The 27,081-nt window shown below is 45.6% G+C and overlaps 1 protein-coding gene across 1 annotated transcript in view; it reads right to left on the reverse strand.

Annotated features, from left to right (window-relative positions):
* Nucleotides 1-9,871: 9,871 nt before the first annotated feature.
* The window catches only part of CDX1 (caudal type homeobox 1), a 36,962-nt gene continuing 19,752 nt past the window's right edge, over nt 9,872-27,081 (reverse strand). The window contains exons 2-3 of the mRNA XM_063292205.1: nt 10,697-10,842; nt 9,872-10,276 (exon numbers count right to left, since the gene is read on the reverse strand). Coding sequence (XP_063148275.1) covers nt 10,073-10,276; nt 10,697-10,842 — 350 coding nt within the window. The 3' untranslated portion in view covers nt 9,872-10,072. The remainder of the gene's footprint in view (nt 10,277-10,696; nt 10,843-27,081) is intronic.

Genomic DNA, 27,081 nt, shown 5'->3' on the forward strand with positions numbered 1-27,081 from the left:
TATTTACCGCAGAATGCTCATCATAAATAAAATAGCAATGGACACTGTCAACTCCCTACACTGCAATTTTCCTCAGCTCAACTTGACTGTAATCTGTTTCTTCTATGACCTATTTCTTCACTACCTGTATGGCTTTGTAAGAGTCGAACCAAAACAGATCACAGACTAGTTTGTCCATATTCTTTTATACACTGATAAAAAGATATGTAGATATGGTGATAGTGGTGCTCTTCCTTTATTACAAGAACAAGGCAGTTCTGCAAATAACAACCTAAAAGGAAGCAAGCCAAAACTCTACTTTTCTTCAGAAACCTTAAGGTGACATTTCCTCTCAATGTAATTCTACCACAACAGCCTTGTGATACCTCAAATGAGACTGGAGTGAGAGAGAGAGAGACTGGTTTAAAGTCACCCAGTAAAATAATTGGTCTGGTGGGATTCTGAACCTGGGTCTTCCTAGTCCCACTCCAAGACTATAATCATTATGTATTACATTGGCATAGTCACATCTCTGTAAAATTCCTTCCTCCTTCCCCTATTCTGAAGCATGGATGAAGTTGTTCTATCTCAATTCCAGGAGTTCTAGGGGGAATACATCACTTCAATGAATGTCATTCCCATGTGTAATTTACCCTTTCAGTTATACTTAGGAGGCATCCTAAGTGCCTCCAAAGTTAGGTCCACACGAGTTCTTAATGTAAAAGTGGAGCAAGGGCAGAGGGTGTGGGGTGGAGGGAGCAGTACAAGCTTCAGTGAAATAAATCATTAATGTACACACAGAAATTCTACAAAAAAATTGTTGTCAAATTGCAGAAATGTATGAGTTCTTAAAGAATTTGGGAGGATTCTGGTAGACCAAGACCTTGACATGTTTTTCAAGATAAAATCTGTCCTCCCACTGGCATTACATATGATCAGCATGAGAAACAGCTGATCACAATGAAAAGGCATCACAGCATTTACCAGAGTTTGTAATTGCCCATTCGGAGTAGACTGCCTGCAAAATCCTATCAAATATTTTGGGGCTGATCCCAGTAGTAGAAAGGGACATTCTGAATTCTGCCAAAATCATTCACTGAAGTTCATGAGAGGTATTGGGCCATATCAGCTCCCGCTATTGGACACAAATGCTACACTCTCCCTCATCATCAAGGATATTGCAATTATTTTTTAGGCTCGTTCAGCTCAGTTCCATCTTCATGAGTAGGAGTGACATAAACAAATGACAGGAAGGCAGAGGCTGCATGAATGCAAAGAAAAGCTTCTTAATAGTAAAAGCACTTTAATGAGAGTCCACTGGAGTTGGGTGGCCAATAAATTTAAAGCAGTAACAACAACAACAACAACAACATTAGTAGTAGTAGTGGAACTAATGACCTGGAGATTTGAGGGGCTCCTTTTGACCTGCAGCAGCTAGGCCACCATCTGTCAGGGATGCTTTAATAAGGAGTCTTCCACTGAGCAAGAAGCTGGACTTGATGGCTTAAGTGGTCATTTCCATTTACAAGTCTAGGATGGTTGCTATTAGTTGAATAGTTTTCATTCATCTGAGCAACCATTTGCCACTCAGGACCCTGACACTATCATCTTTGTGACCTGGGTGCCTTGCTTCACACTATGGCCCTAGTCACATGGAGGGCTCGGTTTTCTGTTCCCCTTCTCTCTGTCATGAGGGTTCTAGACTTTGCTATCCTGGATTATTCTATAGAAAGCATCCTTTTTAAAACACTTCATTTGTTGATTTCATAAAAATATTAATAGATCTGTTCAAGATCTATGCCATCTAAAATATACGGATGAGGGGGGGAAATGCACAGCAACAGACCTGAAATGCATACTGATTCATGGAGTTTGACTGAGCAGTGTTGGGTATTACTTGGTATAAAACTAGAAGTATTTCCAGAAATAACAGTCCACTTGAAACAGGGCCTTACTACAGGGACAGATAAAAGCACAGTTTTCTTAGGTCCTATTTTTCTTTCCTGCTTGCATCTCTTCAAAAGTTCCATTTTAAGCTCTGCAGTGTTATACCCTTTTCTCTAATAAGAGTGACACTGTACCTATTCACAGTTTACAATTAAATTGTAGCATCTTCTTCTTCTTGGTCAGTACTTGATATCCATGCTCCCCCTACTGGCAAAAGGTGAAAGAAGCAAGATTAGGATGGCACTTGGATGAATCCTGTTCTTGGATGCTGGTAGCTAGCTCCTGATTGCACCTTCTTTTAAGGATAAATGCATTTAATATACATTTTAAAAATGCAAAGCAAGTACAATAGACATCTAGATGTTTACAGGGAAGATTGACCAGAAAACTTAGCTAAGCTTTAATTTGCAATGTTTCTTCCCTTGATATGTCTCAGCAAGTAGCAGCCCCTAGCCAACCTTGGCTGATGTTAAAGAACTAAGAAGAGTTGGACCAACTTAGTACTTGGACAGAAGATGACCAGGAAATCTCAAGATTATTGGCTTAACCTAGAAAGAGAAAAAGCATCTTGGAAAATGGCAATGACAATCCACTTCTGTTTGTACTCAAGAAAACAGCATGAATATATTGAGACTGAGAGTGTGAAAAAAAAGAGGTGTGTGCATGAAATGGGCTACTGAGCTTCAACTGCCCGGTGTTAGCAAATGGCTTTGGATCCAACTGACTGAAATTAAGATTCCCCCCTATACAGCACTTACTCAGTGAAGGAAGGTGGTGTCTACTGTGAAAGTTGGTAGTGTAGAATTCAGGAGGAATGTTGCAATAAAAAAAATGGGAGTAGGAAACCAACAGTGAAGTTGCTGCCAGTTAATAAATGACAGAAACAAATGATACCCTTTTTTAGACACATCTGACAATGTAGCTGATCCAAGGCAAATTGGCATAGCTCAACTAAGCTCTTGGAAGTTCAGACATATGGAAAGATGCTTTAAGGCAAAAGCACCTGATCCCACTTCAGGTTTGAGTGAAGGTGGAGACTGAGGACTATTTTTATGATTGCTTTTCATCACTGTGCATACAGGCTTTGCGGTAACCACAAGGATCAGCCTGTCATTTCATGGACTTTTACCCTGCTGTGCAAACAAGCAAAGCTGGATAGAGTTTCGGTTGGAATTTCATCTTCTCAGCATAAGACAGGAGCTGCTTTGAAGCCAATGAATCCACATTTTCTTCGTTAGTTTTCTCAAGTCTCCTCTTTTATATCCATTTAATATTTTGTTAGCTGCCTACCAGCCTCCACGATTTGATGGCCTTCCAGATGAAACCGCCTCCAGTTCCTAGACTTTCATACCGTTATGGGGTTGGCTGGGAATTCTGAGGGTTGTTATCTAGCAATATTGGAAAGGGCCAGCTTTTATGGAATGATGTGTGGAATTGTTCCTCCTATCCATTAGTTTGTCCCACCTTTTATCTCCACTTCACCATTATCCTTACCCTGGGAAGCTTTTGAATGATGCATGTAGTTTTCACACCCGCTTTATCACTTGCCTAAGATCACATTTTGATAGGTGGTTTCTAGAAAAATGTCACCACGAAGTAGAAAATAATATGTCATCTGGGAGAAAGGCAGAAGAACAAAGAAAAAATGATAAAGTAGCAGTTAGTAACTGAAGGCCTTGGAGGCTGATCTGGACACCAGCATAGCTTCTAATCTCAGAGGATTAAGCATGCACCAAGGGACAAGTAGGTACAGGCAGGCAATTTTCCCAGAGCCTTTTCCTTGTGTAGGATAGGAGTTAGGCAGAATCAATGAGGTTCAGTTCAAAATATATTTTCTGCTGTTAAATACGAGTTGCTGACTGGGCTCATACAACCTTTGAAAATACCCTTTTCAGAAGCAGAGATGGGCTGTTGCTAATATATTAATTCACCAGGCAATGTCATGAGTCCTACTATCTAAGAAGGTGAAAGTGAGGGGGAAATAGGCTCATTCCAAAACATTTCTGGTCTGTTTCTGTTCCATTAATAGCAGCTTGATTTGCAGATGGTTTTTTTTTCCTTTTGGAAAAATCATTTTTGCATGCCCCAAAGGTGATGTGCTACCATGGGAATCACTTCACAAGAACCTTGGGATGAGTTGGGTTGAAGCAGAAAGACTGACCAAGGATCACCCAGGAATTTCTGTCACCGTCCAGAGAACTGACCTTACAGCCTAGATATCTTGAGCCCAAGTTCAACCTTCCTCAGTGTGAATGGGCAGCCTGGAGCCCTGGGACGACAGGCAGCCCTTTACCACCAGCAGAGGGACCCAAGGGGCTGTGAGGAAGTCAATCCACTTTCCCTAAAACTAGCAGGAAAATGATCACTGATTTCCTGTTGCCAATAAGTGAGCTGGTTTATTACCTGATAAACTGGCTGCTTGAGAAGTAGATTCCTACTTTCCCCACTACTAATAGCAGTTAAAAATTCCCAATCCTTGGCAGAACATTAAAAGAAAGAGGAAGTCAGCACTGTTTTTCCTGCTTCAGATCATGAGAAGAAAAAGATGGCAGGGGAATGAAATGTGAGTAGAATAAGTGGGTGAGAATGGGAGCACTGCATGCAATTGGACATGCCTGCTTGTGTGGTCCTTGCCTGGCCATTCTTTCACAATCCATGCATCTCTAGCGGTTGAAAAATTTGTCCACCCACACACTATGCTATGTTGGCTCCCCATACTTGCAACAGTATGGAAATACCACCACCTACAAGACTGGCAGGAAAAAAAATGGCCATGTCAGTGGTATCTTTCTGTGAGGGGAATTCCCAGAGCTCAGATATTTTTCTCCCTTCCTCCCTTCTGGTGCTTGTTTCCCCCATCTGCTCGTAAAATGGTCCGGGGCAAGAAGATACTAGCTGCTTGATAGGTATGGCTTTTTCATCAACATGAACCCATAAGAATCCCAAAGAAGACTCATACAGATTGTCATTTCCTTATGGTTGCTTCTGTCATAGAAAAGAAAAAGGATATTTGCAAGGAAAGAAAGGATAAAGGAAGGCTCTGGACTGGTCAAAGTACATATTACATGAGCTGTGTGTAAGCAGGTTGCATACGTAGCTGTACACAATTTAAACAGTTGCCAGGGAAGAGCTCAAACAGCATGTGGACTGTGGCACATCAGGAGTACCTTAACTCTTTCACCTGCCATAGTCCTGACAAAACTCCTCTTCCAAGCTGCTGTTAACCCTCAAATGTGAGCACCCATTGATGCAAAGAGGGTGAAAGAGGCTGCAGTGCATAATTTTATGTACAGTATAGTGAAAAAGCAAAGAGAACAACTTTATTGTTGCTTGGACATTGTTACCAGTTGGTGGGAGGACTGTTAATGACAACATAAATGCTTGCCTTTACTCTTTTCTTCTGTTTTGTTATAAGCTTGGGGCCATATGATACAGTCCATTTGCCCAGAAAAGATGGTAGCCGTTTACTAGATTTTCTGAGAGGTTGGATTGTTATCTGGCCTAATAAGGGAGCTGGCTTTCCAGGATGAATCTGGCTTTTGATCATGTTAGTTCCCCACTGGTCAGGTTCTTCAGGTCCTCCCCCTGTAGCTGTCTCGCAGCCCTTGGCAATGTGGTAGGACATTTTCTGTCTCAAGCAGCAGGCCCATCTCCACAAGCATTGTGCTACAAAGGTCCATTTACCTTTCCTTTTGGGAAACTGAGGCCAAAAGGGGGCTTCCAACTCTTGGCAGAAGACGGTGTTTGTGCGTGTGAATTCTTTTTGATTTGGAGTAATCAAATGTTACTGATGACATGGCTTTATTCTATAAACAAGGGAATTTCAGCATGAGCCATTTCTCTTTTTGCAGCACTGTGAAATAACAAACTAACATCTGTTCTGAAGCCTCTTCTACACATCTAGTATACACAGGAGATCTCAATTATTTCTCCAAAATGGCTGGCTAATCTTCATCAGAACAGTCTTAGGATATAATAGGGTTCTAATATACTTAGCAGGCACTTGTCAAATCTAACCCTACCCAGTTTGTGAAAAGGCTCACATGCAATGCCATCTTCCTGTGTGAGGTGGATCTGCCTCTTCAGCAATTACTTAGTGTGAACAGAATCTTACTGCCATCCTCTTGGAATTTCTGTCTGTCCCCAAGTGACATCCTGATTCCACAGTTCATCTGTGCAAAGGGCCATCTGCAAAGTTAGTCCTGGTGTCAACAAGTAGAAGCAATGTGAGTCACAAAGCAATTAAGCTCAAGAAATGATGAGTGCATAGTGGTGCCAAAGACACCAGAGCCAGCTGCTCCATGTGCTATCTCAAACCATCCTCCTATGTTTGCTGTTCTTAGATGGGGGCTTGTCAGCCTGAGGACAGTCATAAAGCAAGATTAGAAACCCAAAGTAACTAATTGTTTATGGCTCACTGTCCTTGGTCTTTGGCCCTAAGAAAGCAGCCGTTCCCTTCTCTTCGTTTTCCTCGGCTGCCCCCTTGTTAAGATGTCAACAGTCCAAAAGAGCCCCACATCCTGGGCTTCAAGGCAAAGTAAACTAGTTTAAAATGCAACTTTGAGTGAGTGCAACAAAGAAGAAAAAGTTTCTTTCATGTGTGTGAAAGCTGCACATGAATTAGGGAATGGTAATTTTTTGCAAAAGTAACATTTGTAAAATTGACAGGAAGTGGATTAACATTAGTAGAGGCAGATTATTATTATTATTACTATTATCATTATTACTATCATTATTACTATTATTATTATTACACAATATGTTATGAAGTTGTTGAAGTCATTGCTGAATGCCTACAGCTGGAAACAAGAAAGATATTCCTCAATAATCATGGCTAATCAAAATACGCACACAGTTGACAATTTTTAGAAAATAAAAATAAATAAGAGAATGCATCAACAATTTATTATAGCTCTTTTTTATTTTCTATATACTTGGAATTTACTAGTTATTTACAGAGGAATAGTTGAGCTAAACGATCCAATCGTCTAACTCAGCAAACTGTTTTATATGTATATAATCTTAAGATTAGGAAGCAATTGGAAATAGCTTTTCCTTGCATCAGTCCCTTAGGGTAGGAGAAACAAAGGTGCTTGAAACAAGTTTTAGCAGTGTGATGTATTGCACAGCTTAATTAAACCAATCCAAAGGAGTGGGCCAAGCAGCATAATGGAACCGATACTGAGCCCAAATATAGTAGACTAAACCTCAAACATGAAACAAAAATATTCCACAAATATTCTCTATGAAGAATAGATGCATTCATTCTTAGCTTCTAGGATAAGCCAAACCAGAGGAAGGCCCTGTTTACCCTCCTGAAATGGGTACGATGGTACAAAATCTCCTGCCTATAGAAACACAGACATGAAACATTTCAGAGCCATTTAACAATTCAAGTCTAATAATTTGTAGCATTAAAAAAAAATCCTTTGTCTTACCACTCAGAGTGTCTGTCTATTGTTTTCTAAAATAAAAAATGTATATAGTCACTTTCTCTCAGTTCAGCCCACCTCATAGGGTTGTTGTTGTTGGGAAAATAGGAGGCAGAAGTATTATGTACACCACCTTGAGTTGTACAAAAATAAACATTGGATATTATTATTATTATTATTATTATTCACTCCCTCCTCACCTCCAGATTTCAAAATAGGGAATTTACAAATTTTCTGTACTTTGTAAACAAGACCAAAGGGTAATTACAAATATCTAAAATATGTTTTTTTACTTAGGCTTATAAAATTACCTTAAAAACACACGCAAACCAGCCCAACCAGAGCAGGTATAATGGGGAAAAAAAACAATGTTTTTATTACCAAGTACTGCAGATTCTGGAGTTGAGGAAGGAAGAGTTAGGCACCTCACAAGAAAAGAGCAATTAGCTCAAAGCCAAACATCTACCCGAAGGGGTGACAGAAAGAAAGAAATCCAATCAGCTCTTCAGGGAAAACAAATAATCTTCATTTCCTCAACCTTCTCTTGGCTTCTAAATAAAAAGATCACATTTTACTTCACTTTATACAACTGCAGTCAATCAGGGAAAGACCCATGAAACTTTATGCCAAGCTTTATAAGGAGGAAGAATAATCAGGAAAAGTTAAACTTCAATGTCAGCTTTTTATTTGCTGTTATTAAGTGTATGCAGATCAGTAAGAGATAGCTGCTCCAAAATATAGTCTGGCTTTCTTGATCACTAGCCTCATTTTATTGGCTGGGTTCATACGCCAGGTTAAGCCATAATGTGGTTTGCTTGTTTAATAATTTAGTTTTGGCTTTGTTAATGGGTAAAGTCAGCCACAGTAGTTTGCCACTGTTGTTTGTGTGAACTCAGTAATTGTGGTCTGCCACTGTTGCTTGTTCAACAAACCCTGGATTAATGCAATGTATGAATCCAGCTAATGTACAGTATATTTTCTGCATCTCTGCTGCAAGTAATTGGTTGCTATTAGTGGAACTCAGCCAAAGGCCTAAGGAGTGAATAAGCTGATTTTGTTGAGAATTCTACCTCCAAGTTGTGCCCTCTTCTGCCAGCTATAATCATACAAAGAAGATGCCCATATCCAATTTAAAGAACGGGTGAAGTTTTCCTACAAGTTTGATTAGAGTCCCGACGGCAGAGCAAGTCAGTGAAAAGTGGAGTCCCAGTCTTATTGATTCATTCTGCTCCTTTACTCACACAGGCAAGTGATTAATGGCTGAGTTCCCACACTGTAGGAAGACATCATTTTAACCATGGTTCTTAAATAAGACATAGTGGCCTAGTTAGCACATAACATTATGCCATAAGCTATATTTACAAACCCCACAAAGTTTAGGTTCACACACATGAAGTGCACTGCTGACCATGAAGAAGCCCTGTGGTCCATACCTAGAGTTCCTCTGCTTTACAGCCAGGGAAGCTTTAGGGCAGCCTTTCATCAGGGCTTCCCCTGATGGTTTGGAACTGCAGATGCCAGAATCCTCACCCAGCAAGCATGTAAATCCAGAGGCAGTAATAGACGAATATCTTGCTAATCAGGTTGGCAGTCCAAATTTATCATCCTCAACATCCAAACAAGGTATGTGCAAGAATATGGTGGGAGGAAATGGAGCAAACATGAATCTACAAGTTAAGTGTCTCAAACCAAGAACCGAATCAGATGCCTCTGATGTGGAATATGTGCACAATTAAAATTCGCAAGAAAACAGCATTTGACTTTTGGCATTCTAAGAGACCCTGCTCTGTGGAAGCCAATAACTGACTTCCTTTCCTCTCTTGAGGACTATTGCCCTCATTAAGGTCTTTAGCCAGTTTCCCGCCATCTTGATTATCGTGTTCTTTCCCACCTGGTTCCTCTTGCCTATTTATTTATTTACTCATTTATTTTCTATCCCGCCTTTATTATTTTTATAAATAACTCAAGGCAGGAAACATACCTAATACTCCTTCCTCCTATTTTCCCTACAACAACCACCCTGTGAGGTGAGTTGGGCAGAGAGACAGCGACTGGCCCAAGGTCACCCAGCCGGCTTTCATGCCTCAGGCAGGACTAGAATTCACAGACTCCTGGTTTCTAGCCCGTTGCCTTAGCCACTAGATGACTTAGCCTTAAGTATGACTTTAGTTCCTAATGGCATACATAGAGCTAGAACTTGGGCTCAGCCTCTGTCGCCTGACCTGAATGAGTCTATAACCTGGCTAGTATTGGACTTGAAATAAGTAGTTTGGCTCCTGCCTCTTTGACCCACATAACAAGGCCTGAGTGATGACTTTGATCCAACCAGAGGCTGACAAAATACAATTTAATAATCAATAAAACTTGTATATCACCCGACTCTCAACGATCCAGATCCAGATCCAGATTCAGAATCTTTTTTCTAGGTACACTGATTTTCTGTTTCTTTCTTTCTTTCTTTCCAAACATCCATGCTTCCCCCCTCCCCTTAAATACTCTGAGAAAACAGCAAGTCTTTTCCTAAACAGCAACAGGCTATTTTGTTTTACTTCCTAGGAATGAGTTGATTATATTGGTCCAGGAGAGCAGCATATACAAAAAGCCACTGGGTTCCATCTGGGTGAGTGTTGAGAGCCTGACAACTGGTCTGACTCTCAGGGTCACCCATGTCATTCTGGGCCAGTTAGTCTGAAGATCTAATGGGAAGGCCGGGCTTAAGGCATGAATTCTTCCTTGATAGTCATTGGTGAGGAGGCGACTAGATTGGTGGTGCTGCTGCAGATGCCCCCTATTGGGCCAGGGGTGCCGACCGCTGGCGGGGTGGGCGTGGTCGTGCTGGCAGGCTGCGTTTGCTGCTGCATCTTCTTCTTGTTCACCTTCCTCTCCTTCGCTCGCCGGTTCTGGAACCAGATTTTTACCTGCAGAGACAAGTGAAAGCAGTGAGACTAAGAAAGAGTTTAGGGAAACAGTTTCTCCTAATATACAGCATTTTACCTTTAGTACGAATTATTGGTCAAGCCGTCGCCTATTTTCATTGAGGAACTGCATTGCAAATTTCAGAAAAGCGTGTACACTGCAATATGAGTGCACTTTTATTCATATAATGGTTCAGCGACCAATCAAAATGAGAATCAGATAAACGGGCCCACCATTCTTAATGTTTATCTACAAGTCCACTCTGTACAATATGGCTTATTTCCAAGTGTACATAAACTGTTCTATGGATAAGATGATAGTAAATATTGGGAGCATTTACCCTGGCCGCTCTGCTTGAGAAGCCTGTGCAATTTGAAAATGGGGTGATGGCTTGCAATTGGAGAAGCCTCTGCAGCACCCACCTGCCGCTCAGTGAGCCCCAGGGCTGCTGCCAGCTCTGCTTTCCGCCGGATGGTGATGTAGCGGCTGTAGTGGAATTCCTTCTCGAGTTCCAGGCGCTGGTGGTCTGTATATACCACACGGTACTTGTCTTTTGTTCTGGTCTTGCCTAACGAAAACAAACAGTAGTAGATGGTGTTGAATATCTAGACGCAAAATACCTGAGGCAATCGATGCCCATAATAAGAAGGAAGGATGGCATGATCATGAAATAGGAAGCAGTAGGGGAAATCACTGAGGGGAGGAAGAGAGAAATGCAGGGACACAGAATGAGGAGGGAGGGGAGGGGAGGGGAGGATTGGGGAGAAGAGGGGAGGATTGGATTGGGGGGAGAGGGGTGGGGAGGACAGGATTGGGGAGGGGAGGGGAGGCTAAACTTCTTGACTGGCTGCCACATGATGTGGTGAGTCTTTCTAAAAGTCTTCGAACACAGTCTAGATGCTAATCCTCTCATGGATTCTGCACGAAGCAAAGGGAAGGATTAGATTACCTCAATGCTACTTTCCAATGCTATGATTCTGGTATTCTATCTAGCTTGGCCTTATTAATTTCAGTTCAAGTTTTTTCAAGTAAAAAAAAACTTTTTTTTTTCCAATTAATGGACTGCAGGATAGGATGAGTATTGACACTTTTGAACTTCGGTGTTGGAGAAGACTCCTGAGAATACCATGGGCAGCCAAGAAAACAAACAAATGGATCATCTGTCATGAGTGCCGTTGAGCTGAAGTCATCAGCGCAATGGCACACATGACAATAGCAAGGAAACAGGAGAAGGGGCTCAAGATAAGTAGCCATCAACTCACAACGACTAACGGCCAATAAACAATAGCTAAACGGATCACGGAGCACACCCAAGCCATCAGTGCTAATACAACGGAGATCGCCCAGCTGACAGCAATCACCGGATGAATAGAAAACCCGATGATGGGCGATCCCGGAACGCCAGCGGGGCCTCGCAACCCCTCACCCACCGGCAGGGCAACGTATTGGACAAAGGGGGGTGACGTGACCGCGAGTGAGGGGGCGCTGACCGGCGCGGGGTATTTAAACCCCGCACCGGCGCGCTCCTGTCACTCTCAGCTTTTTTCCCGACGCTGTACCTGCGCTGTGAATAAACCAGAGCCTGTTCCACCGAACCAGTGTCTGAGCATTATTCAGAGGTAGGCAGCGCATGACATAAAGCTGAGAGTCATAAACTCAGCCTCGCCGAGCCCCACCGGACGACAACGAGCCGCGGGAGGAATAGACGGTGAGAAGACCAGAAAGATGAAGCCGGAGCGACGCGGACAAGGAGGGCGAGCCGCACGGCAAGAAACAGAGGAGGACCGACCGAGGCCAGAGGCACCGCGGACTCCCGGAGCCATGGACGCCCACCCGACCCGACCCGAGCCTCAGCTCCAACCCCAAGGGGAGATGGCGACGGAGGCAACCCGACCGCGGGAGGGAGCAACATACCTTCCGAAACCAGCGGAGGACCCCGCGCCCCACATCGCACCCCAGCAACGGGCGTGGAGCGACAGCTCAACGGCGGTCAGCACGGAGGAGGACGATGGAGACACCCAGCAGACGGCGGAGGAAGCGGACCAACGGCAGAGGGAGGATGAACCCCGCCGGCAACCCACCCCCGCCGACACACCGACGGAACCGGCCCCAGCGGCGGCGCGGACCGTGGACGAGGAGGCACGAGCCGAACTCGCGGCCATGCGGGCCCAACTGACGGAACTCCGGACCATGCTCCAGTCGCTTATGCCCCCCGCGCCACCCAACGACGTCCCCGCACAGGCCCACACCCCGAGCGAAGCACCGAACCCCCACGGGCCAGCTGAAGGCCAGCAGACGGCCCAGGCGGACGACACCACAGGCCGGGAAGCGAGAGGAAGGGCCGCGCAAAACGCCCGGGCCCCAAAGGACTTCCCCATCTTCTTTGATGGGAACCCCACAAAACTGTCGTTCTTTATAACGAACGCCAGGGAGTTCATGGGGAGGCACGGACACTCCTACGACTCCGAAGCCGACAAGATCGCCGCCGTGGCGATCAAATTACAAGACAGGGCGGCGGACTGGTACGTCCAACTGTACGAGTCCAGCTCCCCCGCCCTCGCCAACTTCCCCGCCTTCATCAATGAGATGAAAAACTACTTCGAAGACCCCCTAGCCAAAGTGAGGGCGAAAAGCGCACTCCAAAGACTTAAACAGGGCACACGCACTGTCCCAGACTACGCCCTGGAGTTCAAAGCCCTCGCGGGGAAGGTCAGCGACTGGTCCGAGACCACCCTTCTGGAAATGTTCAAAAGGGGGCTCAACCGCGACGTTCTCCAATGGGCCCTCTACCGCGACGATCCAGAAACGCTACACGGGTGGATCCACCTCACGGGGAAAGCCGAACACGCGCACCGCACCTTCCTCATGACAACCACGGAAGACACAAACTATGCCTGCAAAAAGGTACCCGCACCACACGTGGGGACGGCCGGCCCCATATACCCAAAAAAGAAATTCAATCGGGAGCCCTGCGGGAAGTGTGGCAAACTAGGGCACAAGACGGTGGATTGCTTCGCCAACCGACCGCCGACCAGTGCGCCTAAACCCACCCCGAAAATTAGCCCCAAACCACCCAACCCGGGGCCGCCCCCTCACCGCCGAATGACCGTGGCCACAGCGACACCAGAGGAAGGCTGGGACGCCTACTGGGGGGAAGAGGACAATGTAGACCCCGACCAGCCGGCGGGAAAAGCTCCCCGCCTGCCCTGAAACGCGTTGCGAGGCAGGCGGTGGGACAGCAGCGCGGACCACCTCGACGGAACGACGAAAGCCCCGTAATAATGGCGGCAATTAAACTCTCTGCCGGCAACGGAGCCACCACGGCCGCGGCACTAGTGGACTCGGGGTGCTCAAAAAACCTCATCCACCCCGACCTAGTCGCCAAACTCGACCTCCGCTGCTTCCCCCTCCCCACGCCGTTGGCATTCCACCAGCTGGACGGCTCTACAGCGGGAGGGAAACCAGCTACGCTGCAAACTGAGCCGGTCACCCTGCAAATGGGCACTCACACCGAAAGCACATCGTTCGTCGTCACTCCCATCGGACGGCCCATTGCAGTCCTGGGGATGCCATGGCTCGCGACAAACAACCCGCGCATCAACTGGGAGACCCGCACCTTCACATTCGGCGACGGCGAGTATCAGGCACCAGGTCCAGAGGGCAGAACCAACCCCACTGTGGGACGAGCGGAGGCGACTACACAGGACAACGCCGCTACCATAGCAGACCTACCGGAACAATACGCCGACTTCTCCGAGGTCTTCGGAGAGGCGGAAGCTGACCAACTACCCCCCCACCGCAAGACGGATTGCCGGATCGACCTACTGCCCGACGTCCCCTTACCTAGACCAAAGATCTACTCGATGACCCCGAAGGAGATGGCAACCCTCCGGGAGTTCATCGATAAAAACCTAGACAGGGGATTCATAGAGCCAGCATGCTCACCGGTCGGAGCCCCCGTCTTATTCCGGGAGAAGAAAGACGGCACCCTACGGCTCTGCACCGACTACCGGGGCCTAAACGCGGCTTCCCTGTCCAACAAATACCCCTTACCCCTGGTGAAGGACATGCTCGCCCACCTGTCCACGGGCAAAGTCTTTTCCAAATTGGACCTTCGCGAGGCGTACTATCGCATCCGAATCAGGGAGGGGGACGAATGGAAGACTGCGTTCAACTGCCCCCTAGGCGCCTTCCAGTACAAAGTGCTGCCGTTCGGACTCACGGGGGCCCCTGGGGTGTTCATGCAGCTCATCAATGAGGTACTGCATGAACACCTGTTCAAAGGGGTCCTGGTCTACATCGACGACGTCCTTATTTACACAAAAACGCACGAGGAACATGTGACCCTAGTCAGGCAAGTCCTCGACAAGCTCAGAAGGGCGCAGCTCTATGCCAAGCCTACAAAGTGCGAGTTTCACAAAGCGCGCCTAGACTACCTGGGGTACCGAATCTCCGGGGACGGCATAGAAATGGACCCCGCAAAAGTCGAGGCGGTGCTAAACTGGGAGCGCCCCCGCAACAGGCGCCAACTCCAGAGCTTCCTCGGCTTCGCGAATTTTTACAGGTCATTCGCCCGGGGGTTCGCAGAGATAGCCCTCCCCCTAACGGACCTCCTCAAAACCAAAGGGGTGGGGGACACCCGACGCGCCAAGAACCCGGGCACAGTGTTGAATTGGACTCCCGCGTGCCAGACCGCATTCAACAAGCTGAAAGCGCTGTTCACCACGGAGCCAATCCTCGCGCACCCGGACCCAGAACGGCCGTTCGTGGTCCAAGCCGACGCCTCAGACTTCTCCCTGGGGGCCATCCTACTCCAAAAGGACCCCACGGGACTCCTGAAACCATGCGCCTACCTGTCAAGGAAGTTTTCCGAGACAGAAAGGCGATGGCACGTCTGGGAGAAAGAAGCCTTCGCAGTAAAATCGGCGCTAGAAACATGGCGACACCTACTCGAGGGAGCCACCCAACCATTCGAGGTCTGGACCGACCACCGGAACCTCGAGGCCCTACGAACGCCCAGACGCCTTAGCCCAAAACAGGTCCGATGGGCCCAATTCTTCAGCCGCTTTAATTTCCAGCTGAAGTTCATGCCGGGCAAAAAGAACTTCCTGGCCGACGCCCTCTCCCGACTGCCCCAAGACGAAGAGCCCGCCCCAGACACCATTGGGACGGTCCTATCCGCCTCGCAACTGGGGATGGCCGTGACCACCCGAAGCGGCGCCCGGAGACAGCGCGACTCTCCGGCGCAACCGACGGCGGGACAACCTGCGACCAGACGAAGCCAACCGCAACTACCAGGGGGAATACGCACGGACCTCGCCGCCACCCTCAAAACCGACCCCTGGTTCCTGGCAAACCCCGACAAGGTAACGATGGCACAGGACCTGGCATGGGGGGAAGGCAGAATCTATGTCCCGGACTCACAACGCCAAGCGATCTTGCATAGGTCACACGACGCCAAGCAAGCGGGACACTTTGGGTTCCTCAAGACCCTACACCTAACACGGCGTCAATTCTGGTGGCCCGCGCTCAGGCGAGACGTGAAAGCATACGTAGCGTCCTGCCCAACGTGCACTAGGGCCAAACGGGCACCAGGCAAACCCGCGGGGCTACTACAACGGGTGGCAGAACCCTCCCGCCCATGGGAGGAAATCTCTATGGATTTTATAGTAGACCTCCCACCCAGCCAGAAGAAAACGGCCATTTGGGTGGTGAAGGATTACTTCTCAAAGCAGGCCCACTTCATCCCCTGCACGTCGGTGCCGTCCGCACAACAACTAGCCAAACTCTTCCTCATCCACGTGTACAGGCTACACGGATGTCCCGCACGTGTGGTGACCGACAGAGGTACACAGTTCACCTCCAAATTCTGGCGGGCCTTCCTAAAGCTGACGGGGACCCAACAGGCCCTATCCACTGCCTGGCACCCCCAGACGGACGGAGCCACAGAGGTCCTCAATGCCACCCTAGAGCAATTCATACGCTCATATACCAACTATCACCAAGACGACTGGGCTGAACTGCTCCCGTTCGCCGAAGTCGCATACAACAACGCCGTCCACACGAGCACGGGGAAAACTCCGTTCGAGGTAGTCTCGGGGCGCGACTTCGTCCCCATACCGGAGCTACCTCAACCCCCGGAACCCCAGGTGGACGCTAGCGACTGGGGACGGAAGATCGCGGAATCCTGGCCAATAATCACGGTGGCGCTGAAGGATGCGCAGGCAGCCTACAAAGAGCAGGCCGACAAGCACCGGCGCCAACAACCGACGTTCCAGGTGGGGGATATGGTCTATCTATCCACCAAATTCCTAAAGTCACCCCAACCCTCGAAAAAACTGGGGCCTAAGTACATCGGGCCGTTCCGAGTCACGCAAATAGTGAACCCGGTAGCAATACGCTTGGACCTGCCACACAACTTACGGAGACTCCACCCGGTGTTCCACACCAGCCTCCTGAAACCGGCAACCACCTCTCGATGGCACCCAAGCACGCCACAGCCCTCACCAGTGATGATCGACGGGCAACATCACTTTGAGATAAGGGACATACTCGACTCCCGCAAGCAACGAGGAACTCTACACTATTTGGTCAGGTGGAAACACTTCCCCCACCCGGAATGGGTGGCGGCGCACAACGTTAACGCGCCTGACCTGACCCGGGCATTTCACCGGGCATACCCTGACAAGCCAAAACCAAGGTTAGCAAGCCGTCCCCTGCAAACCCCCCCCCGCGGGCCCCCCCCGCCTACCGTGCCCCAAGGGAAAGGGCCCCCCCAAGCCCGCGACTTGGGTGGACCTCCCCCCCCGGGACTCACTCCCCCCGCCCTGGGCCCATGAGGCAGTAACAAGTGTTCGCCAGCACCCTCCCCCCGCCCCCGGCCCACGGGGGAGTGGCAAGCAAGTCAACAGGGCAACCTGGGGGCAACGCCCAGGAGCACAAATAACAAAGGCGACGCACTTTAAATAAAAAAGAAGGGCCCTACCTGGAGCTGATAAGCACCCGACCAGCCACGCCTCTCTCCTCGCCGAACTGAGCCAAACAAACAAGGTGTGGCTGGAGCATGCGCACGCCAGGGCGTGACCCGGGCATGCGCACTAAGGACACACCCTGGGAAGGCACGTGGTAGAGGGAGGAGCAAAGGGAGGGGCGACTACTCCGGCGGGAATTTCAAAAAAAAAAAAAAAAAAAAGTGCCGTTTGACAGCTCCACCGAGAAAAAGAAAAAAAAAAAAAAAACCAGAAAACCGGGGGGGAGCACTATTCGGACAGGGGGCAGTATGTCATGAGTGCCGTTGAGCTGAAGTCATCAGCACAATGGCACACATGACAATAGCAAGGAAACAGGAGAAGGGGCTCAAGATAAGTAGCCATCAACTCACAACGACTAACGGCCAATAAACAATAGCTAAACGGATCACGGAGCACACCCAAGCCATCAGCGCTAATACAACGGAGATCGCCCAGCTGACAGCAATCACCGGATGAATAGAAAACCCGATGATGGGCGATCCCGGAACGCCAGCGGGGCCTCGCAACCCCTCACCCACCGGCAGGGCAACGTATTGGACAAAGGGGGGTGACGTGACCGCGAGTGAGGGGGCGCTGACCGGCGCGGGGTATTTAAACCCCGCACCGGCGCGCTCCTGTCACTCTCAGCTTTTTTCCCGATGCTGTACCTGCGCTGTGAATAAACCAGAGTCTGTTCCACCGAACCAGTGTCTGAGCATTATTCAGAGGTAGGCAGCGCATGACATCATCACACAAATCAATCCAGAGTTCTCACTTAAGGCACAAATGACCAGACTGAAATTATCCTACTTTGGACACATTATGTGAATACCTAGCTCTCTGGAGAAGACTCTAATGCTGGGAAAGATGGAAGGAAAGAGAAGAGAAAAACCAGCAGCAAGGTGGATGACCTCAGTTACAGTGGCAATAGGTGCACTGCTGGATGACCTGAAAGACTACATTAGGGACAGGTTATCATGGAGAAAATCTATATATGTGGTCACTAAGTCAACAATGACTTGATGGCACATAATCAATCCATTTTTCAAGTAAATGTGTTTTACATTAGTTTTGAATACTACTTAATTAAGCACAGCACTGTACCAGAAACAGTTTGGTACAGCAATTTTAATGCAAATACAAATGTGCTATATGATATGTAACCAGGAGAGGCAAAATCATGTCTGGATATTCAAGTTACAATCTATTTATAAACAAGCTTCAGTCAAGATTAATTCTAGTACTTAGTCACAACAAAATTCATAAAATGCCAAAACTCCTTTTTAATGGAAATATACATTGCACACCATGTGGGACCTTTCCAGGTTTAATGAACTGCAACACCTTCAGGTTTTTTTTAACTTATAAGAAAAAGAATATGCATCATACAGAAAGTAGGAGATACATCTTGAAATGAAGAGAATCTGGATAGGATGGTGTTCAGGAACATTAGCTATTCAGTAATATAGATTGTTCAGGCCAATTTTTACAGAGAAAAGTATACAATATTCCTGCTTACAGAAAAGTCCATATATGGAAGTCCATATATGGTGTGTTTCACTGTACATATAAACATACAAATTAGTCATTCGTATTCACATGAAAGATTCCAGTATAATTATGTCAGTGGTCAATATATATAGCATATATATTTAAGCAACTTTTTTCCTAAATTATATGATTTAGGTTTTGTTTTTTTAAAAAACAACAACCTCAGGAGTCTCCTAAAGCCAGTATTTTCCTCTTGTATTGTTAGAAATGCTGTTGCAGGTACTTAATAACTGGCACATAGAGAACATCATCATTCTTCCATTCGTCAGGCTTGGCTTGCAAAAATCGTGGTCCATGTTATTTATGCTTAAATAGTTTATGGACATCATCAGATAATTTGACTCTCTCATCTACAGATAAATACGCAGGACAGTTAAGTTTTCAGCTTAGGGACAGGAATCAATTCTTGAACTAAACATCTCTCCAAAGAAAAGTAGAGGTTCATGAACTATCCTTTCTTTAACTTTGGCCAATGAGAATTAAAACAGGAATTCAATAGGTAAACAACTCAGAGCATTAGGTTTAATGCTCTTGATCAAAATTTGTAAATGAAAATGAGGTTTGACCGTGTACTTTATCTTCAACTGCTTGCTATATATCGACACACCAAAAAATAACAGATTTTTAGTTCTTGTGCTGGTCAGTAGACCAGATTCTGACATTGGGAAATATATTAAGAACTATTTCTGAACAAAGTCAATAAAATATAACAAGTTATTACTTTTAAAATGATAATGTAATATTGAAAACTATGGTATAAATACTATTTTATGTATAAAAAGACTAAGAGAACAAAATGCTTCTAAGCAGGAGCAAAACACGTAGATGATGGTTGGAAGACGCATGTAGCTATGGGTCTACTGGGCCTTCAAAGTCCTTGACAGCCTGCAGGTTATATGCACAAGAAAAAAAAAGGCATACTTGTTTATTTGCAGAACACTATTTCAATTACATTTCACCAGCTCAGTCTCATGTATATTAATGAATTCAAGACTTTTTATATAAATGTGTCTTTTGGGATGCCTACAGAGCACTGATCGTCTACCTGTAGGTAGTCACTGACTGAGTGACTTGTCCAATATTGAGGACCTCTTTATACAGTCTCCATAACTTCAATGGATAGGAGCATTTCATAAAGTGCCCTTGTATACCATATATTTTCCCCAGTGTATTTTTCACAAGACAGAAAACCTCACACAAGAGCTGTAAAATTTAAGTTAGACAGGAAAAGTAAAGTAACTGAAACAGATTTTGAGTAGGAAGGAGACTTCAAGCAGGAAAGAGGAATAATAGTTCCCCAGAAAAGAAACGAAAATATTCAAAATTATATTAAATGCTTATACTGTCATTCAGCAATGTTTCTACTACAGTAGCTTGCAAAAATATATATAAAGCAAATTAATCTTCACACATTATAATTCAAACATCAGTTATTGTTAAAACAATATGTTTTTCTTAAAGATTAAAATATGTAGGAAAACTAAGAGATATTTGTCTGGCAATAAAAAGAAAATATCATTGGTCTTTAGTGTACCTTCCTAGGGAAGAGAATGCTACAAATGGGTGCAACAATCATTAATGTTTTGCTTGCTTACAAAGAGATGTTCCCAATATTGAAGGGGTTCCAATAAGTTCCCAGTATTGGCTTCAATTAATCCTAACTTCTGCTGCTGCTGTTGTTAGTTGCTGTCGAGTCATTTACGACTCATGGCGACCCTATGTATAAGAGAACGAAATGCTGTTTGGTCTTGTGCCATATGCCTGATTGTTCCAATGTTTGCATCCATTGTTGCTGTGATGGTATCAATCCATTGCATTGAAGGTCTTCCTCTTTTCTGCCGGCCCTTGACTTTACCAAACATGATGTCCTTTTCAAGCGATCGGTCTTTCCTGATTATGTGCCCAAAGTATGAGAGTCTATGCCTAGTTATCTTCGTCTCTAGGGAACATTTTGGTTGTGTTTCTTATACAACCAAACCAAACCAGTTAGGTTGTATCCTAACTGCTAACAATCTTAAAAGGTGGGTCCATGTCAACTGTATTACTGCTGCCAAAACATTAATAACAGTTGTCCTTCTCCAAGACAGTCATAATTTCTACTGTAATATAAGCTAAGAGAAGATGTTCCATACCATTAAGTGAGCTTGAATTTTTTTGTGTCAGAGATGGATCTAAGAGCAACCCCAGTCAAAAGCCTGATCCTTCAGGATGATTAAGCCCCATGTAGAAAAAAGTAGATGAGGTGTCCCTAGATCACCTACTCAAAACAGACAAAATAGCTAAGTACACTCATCCAGTACACTTGGTATGCAGTAGGTCTCAGGATCAACCCTCAGTATTTTTATTCAGAACCAACAGGCAGTGGATGATGGGAAAGACCCTTGACTGAGATCATTGATTTAACATGCTTTTTTCCATTTAGGAAAGGGGTACAAAAGTAAGCCAGCATAATTTGCTCTGCCTCAACAGCAAACCTGTGTTCTGCCTTGAGCGGTGCTGTCCTGACAGCGCTAATGTGGGACCAAGCAAAGAAAAGCCTAAAGTCTCCTATTGTGGCCAGCTATATGAATTGGATGGATGGATGGATGGATGGATGGATGGATGGATGGATGGATGGATGGATGGACAGACTGATGGATAGGTGGATATACTGTGGATACATAACTGCTGGTGGATTTCCTGCCATTAGGAAAAGAATCCATCAGTTGTTCTCCCTATTATGGGGCTGGTGGGGACCCAAGTTTTGAGTGATAGCTAGACCATGGGTTTAGCCAGCTATCAGAACCTGATCCTCAGAATGAGTGGGGACTTTCTGACACTCCTGCTTCCCACATCCCACTCACACCATGGGTCAAACACTGCAGCTGATCCAGGGGAGGGGGGGGGGCTACCTGTTAAAGTTTACCCAGAGGCTGCTTACTGGGAAGTCCCCACCTCCCCTTCAGATGATCCCTCTCACTTTCTCTCTCTATTCTCTTAGGCTGTCTCTTGTGCCTGGTATGTTTCTCTCCTGCTCTCTCCCACCCATCCTTGCTCACTAATCTGTCTCTTGTTCTCTCTCACTCTCTTGTTCATCACCTCTCTCTCTAGCCTGCCCAGTTTTTCCCTCTGTCTTTGTCTAATGCTCTGTCCCTCTCTTGTCTGTCTGTTCTTCTCTTTTGCTCGCTCAGTCTCGCTGTCTTTCTTGCTTGTCTACAAACAACTGATGGGACTGTTGGCAGGTGCTGGATTCCTGCTTCACACAGAACTGCTGTTATGTGGGTTATTATTTTTTTATTCCACTAGTTAGACCTGGAATGATAAGAAGCCTGCATAATGCCTGACCGGTGCTGTGCAAAGTAAATGCCTGATGCCTGAGAAGGGACATTCTGCAGCAGTCAAAAGGAGCTGAGCAAATCCCAGCCCCTGCCACATCATCACCATGGTCTCCACTGAAGCACTGCAGTTGTTCATATTTAATGGCTGTGTTGGGGGAAAATAGAAAACCTCTTTAAGACTGGATCAGATAAATATGGAGTTTGAAAATCTCAGCTGTGGGTTGGGAATGAGACGAAAGCTGTATCCAGATGGCATGTCCTTAGAGCAGTGTTTCTCAGCCTTAGCAACTTTAAGGTGTGTGGACTTCAACTCCCAGAATTCCCCAGCCAGCTGGCTGGGGAATTCTGGGAGTTGAAGTCCACACACCTTGAAGTTGCTGAGGTTGAGAGACATCGCCTTAAAGAATGGTTAGCAAGTGATCTTCCAGCCAGAGTTAAGGGGACATAATAAGCCCTGGGACTCGACCAGTCACTACAAGCAATCATGGGCTGTAATATTAAGCACCAGTGCTCTGGAGAAAGGCAAAAAGTGGCGGCTGCTGCGGCTGCTCAGTTTAGTTTCAAGTCTGTATTACTATATTATTATAGGCTGGGAAAACTAATTGAGTTAGTTCATAACATACCATTCCATTCAAGGTATTTTGTGCAGGAAATGGGCAGAGCTATACAGTGAAATAATCCACATTTTTATTATTAGATTCAGCTGCAAAAGTATTATGATAATTGCAAAAGAATCTGACAATGGGTATGCTCCATCAGTGCAGGAGGACTAGTTAGAAAATCAGGTCAAGCTAGATGATCAGTCAGTTTCATGAATGTGGCTTCATTAGTGGGTTTTTTTAGTACTCCAATGTAAGCTCAGGACAACCTGTAGTGGGATGGGACTTCTAGGCCCAAGAAGAGAAAAGCCTAGTATTTTCCCCTGAACTTTTGTGTAGAAAAATTGCTCCCACCTCGATGGGAACAATGATTTTTAAAAATTTCCATTACTGCCATGAAAATTCCTTTCTAATTACATGGCACAGTTCCTCTAATTACAGTTCCTATATGTTGCCAAGGAATCCTCTAATCCTTGGCAACATATAGGATGTACTAAAAACAATCTATAGTTGTAAGAGATGAAATAGCATCCCTACAAAATGGGCCAAATCAATCTAGGACATTTCTAGAATGGAGAATGGAGTATAGAGAAAGACAGACACTGTGTCTGTAAAAACTACTCTATGGTCTCCATGACCATCCATCAGGACTGGCAGGAAAGGCATGTTATGGGTCCTATCAAAAAAAGAGTGTCATCTGGTGGGACCCAGGAAGAGAGCCTCTTCCGCCTTGGCCCCCACTCTGTGGAACATCATCTCCCCAGACCTTAGATTGGCTCTGACCTTCTCAGCCTTTAGGGAGGTCCTGAAGACATGGCTCTGCCCCCATGCCTGGGGGTCCAGCAATGGTGGAAAGCCCTTACAATGGCTGTATTGAGCTGATGCAGAATGAATTCTGCTGCTGATCATTATTTTATGTTTTTTAAATTGATTATGGACAGTTTTTGTATGTTTGTATATTGGTTTTTAACCTGTTTTTTAATTGTTTTTACATGTTGCAAGCCACCCAGAATTGCTCAGATGAGATGGATGGTCATACAAGTCGAAATAATAATAACAATAATAATAGTAATAGTAATAATAATAATGCCATCTATTTCTCTAAAACCTATATATTGTTTCCAAGACTTCCATGCCTGTATTTCCATGAAGGGGGCAGAGTAGCAAATTCAAATGACTCACAATTTACCTTATAAGCACAGGAAAGATTCTCTAGTGGCTTCATGGCCAAGGACAATGTTGCTTGGAGTCTAAAGACAGCTTTATACAGCTCTTATATCAAATCAGAGGGATAATTGCTTCACTCATGGAACACACAACATAATCCAGCTTGTTATCCTGATTCTCTTTTGTCTTAAAACCCCTTTTTCCTGGCTGCTTTATGATGATTATTTGGGGCTTCTAGATGCTGCTGGATACAATGCCTTTCAAGACTGTACTTGGACTAGGGAGGCCCCATTCAGCCACAGACCTCACTGGGTGACTTTGATCTGTCACTTTCCACCCAAGCTACCACACAGATCAGTCATTGTGGAGGGAAAAATTAGGAAAGACCCTCTAATATGCCACCTCTTGCTCCCAGAGAAGAGGCTGGACATAAATGCAACATACAACATCAGCAACCACATTCTAGGCCAGCTGTGAAAACAATGAACTGTGCATTTTTTTTTGGCCCTCTTGCTGCAATGGTCACTTTTTTCCCTAAGGAAATTTTTGGGAAACACCCCTGACTCTCATCTAGGATCTGCTTTCTGCCTGATACATTTGGAGACAGCACAGAAAGTCCCTTCCACCTCTCTCGCCTTCCAGTTCTTTAAGAAAAAGTGATTTGTACTGCAAAATGTTTCCTTTTTAATTTTCTGGACATGATAGGGGGGAAAAGAAAAAATAAGGGAGAGGGTGTCATTAAATAGGATAATAGAAATGACCCACCTCTTTATTGTTACTGAATTCCCTGGCACTGAACTCTTGAGAAACTGAAAGAATAATGCCAGGAGGAGAAATGTTGCCCAGCTGAGTGATTTATGACAGATCAGCTATTAGTAATAAAACTGTAGCAACAGGTGGTAAGTGATCAGCCCAGGGGAAAAAAAATTGCTTTCCAGTCAACAACCAAGCCCAAGCTTAAAAGTTCCTGTTTCGTCCTTTCATCCAAGAAATAATGTGCATTTATCGAAATATGTGTAAATATATGCCTTTATTTATTTTAATTAATTAATTAATTAATTTATATGACCACCCGATCAGGGCAGTGTACACAATTAAAAGCAACAAATGACAACCATGAGGGACTTTATAGGTGACAACCAACATCCTGAATTGCACCCAGAAGCCCTCTGGCAACCAGTACGGTTTGTAAAGTAACAGTGTTGCATAAGCATACTGAATAGGTCCATAACTGCTTTGTGCCCATAACTACTTGAGCCACTGTATTCTGGACCAAGTATAGCTTCTGAGAAGTCTTCAGGGGCAGCCCCATGGAACACGTCGCTGTAAGCCAGATGCAGTGACCAAGGCATGAGCGACCATAAGTAGGGCCTCCCAATCCAGAAATGGGTGCAACTGGGGCATAAGATAGATTTGTGCAAAGGCCCTTCAAGCCACCGCTGCCACCACTTTTCAAGCAGGAGCTGAGAATCTAGGACATCCTCCAAACTGTGCATCAGGTCTCTATGGGGCAGTGCAACCCCATCCAGAACTAAAGATGAACAATCTCCACATCCAGGTGGCCACAAAATCCACAGCCACTTGATCTTCTGGGATTGAGCCTGAGCCTCATCCAGAGCCCACAGTGAGCCAGAACCTCAATAACTTGGCTGGCCAAGGTTTGAGATATATAATTAGTATCATGAATGCACTGATTATTCCTAATCCCATGCTGACAAATTACCTCACTCAGAAACCTCATATAGATATTAGGTAGGGGTAGGGAGAGAATTGACCACTAGGGCATATCACAAAGTAAGAGTCAAGGGTGAGATCCCCCATCAACAGAGACTAGGACTGACCCTGGGCCAATAAACTGAAACTGAATCTCAGTAAAATGAAGGCTCCATCAATTGATTATTCCCAAATCTAGGCATTGGAAATGCAATGTTCTCTGGACAGGACTGCACTACTCTTGGAGGAACAACCCTACTATCTATCTGGGTGATGGAACTCTCAAATAATCTTGCTGACTCAAGAGTGTTTTTGATCAACTTCAGTTTGCCTACTATTCGGTATACAGGAAACTGATAATGATACAGAAGAGTGCTATGTGATTTAGATGGGTCTGGTTTTAATCTGGAGGTTCCAAATAGCGCAGAATCTTACTGCTATCAGAAATTGCAGGTCATCAATTTACTCCTAGTTGAAGTTCAAGATGTTGGTGATGACATTTACAGACCTAAAAAGCATGGGATTGTGTTATATGAGGAAGCACTTCTCCCTTATGTAGCTGAGAATTATGTTCTGCCAAGGAGGATATTCTTTGCATCCCACTCTTATGTTCACTATGCGGATATGGAAGAGAGCCTTATTGGCTGTGGTACCCAGCTGTGGAGTACTGGCCTTGATTGGGAGGCACTCACATTGACTTCTCTTTCAGGTCAGTTTGCTTCTACAGAAAACAGCTTCATGTACTTGGTTTGTGCGTGCTTTCAAGTCAGTTTTTGACTTCTGGCAACTGCCTGGATAAGTCCCTGTAGTTTTCTTGGCAAGATTTCAGAAGTGGTTTGCCATTGCCTGCTTCCTAGGGCTGAAAGAGCATGACTGCCCCAAGGTCACTCAGCTGGCTTTGTGCCTAAGGCAGGACTAGAACTCACAACTACACCAAACTGGCTCTCTCACGTAATTTACCTGTTCATTTTATAGTAATGATGGTCTTGAGGGTTTTTTGTTGTTGTTGTTGTTAAACCCTTTAACATCTGCACAAAACCGTTGAGTGAGGTCATGTGTTAGTTCAGGGTCAGGTATCATCAGATTGCACAAATCCAGTGCACAACATGGGGCTCATATTGGACTCACAGCCCTGCTCAAAGGACAGGTGGCAGCTGTGGCCAAGAAGGTCTTTGCACAGGTACATCTAGTGCACCAGATGCACCCCTTCCTGTACCAGGAGGCCCTTCAGATAGTCATTCACATCTTAGCCACCTTATGAATGGATTATGTAACACACTGTACATGGGGCTGCCCCTGAAGGTCTCTCAGAAGTTACAGATGGTCCAGAATACAGCACAATGGGCAGTGATGGACATGTCTTGTTATGCCCGATTCTATTGTTCCATGAGCTGCCCTGGTTACCAGTTGGCTTCCAGGTGCAATTCAAGGTGCTGGTTATCACCTATAA

The sequence above is a fragment of the Candoia aspera genome, chromosome 2 (assembly GCF_035149785.1).
Source record: "Candoia aspera isolate rCanAsp1 chromosome 2, rCanAsp1.hap2, whole genome shotgun sequence".
In the NCBI taxonomy this organism is placed as follows: Eukaryota; Metazoa; Chordata; class Lepidosauria; order Squamata; family Boidae; genus Candoia; species Candoia aspera.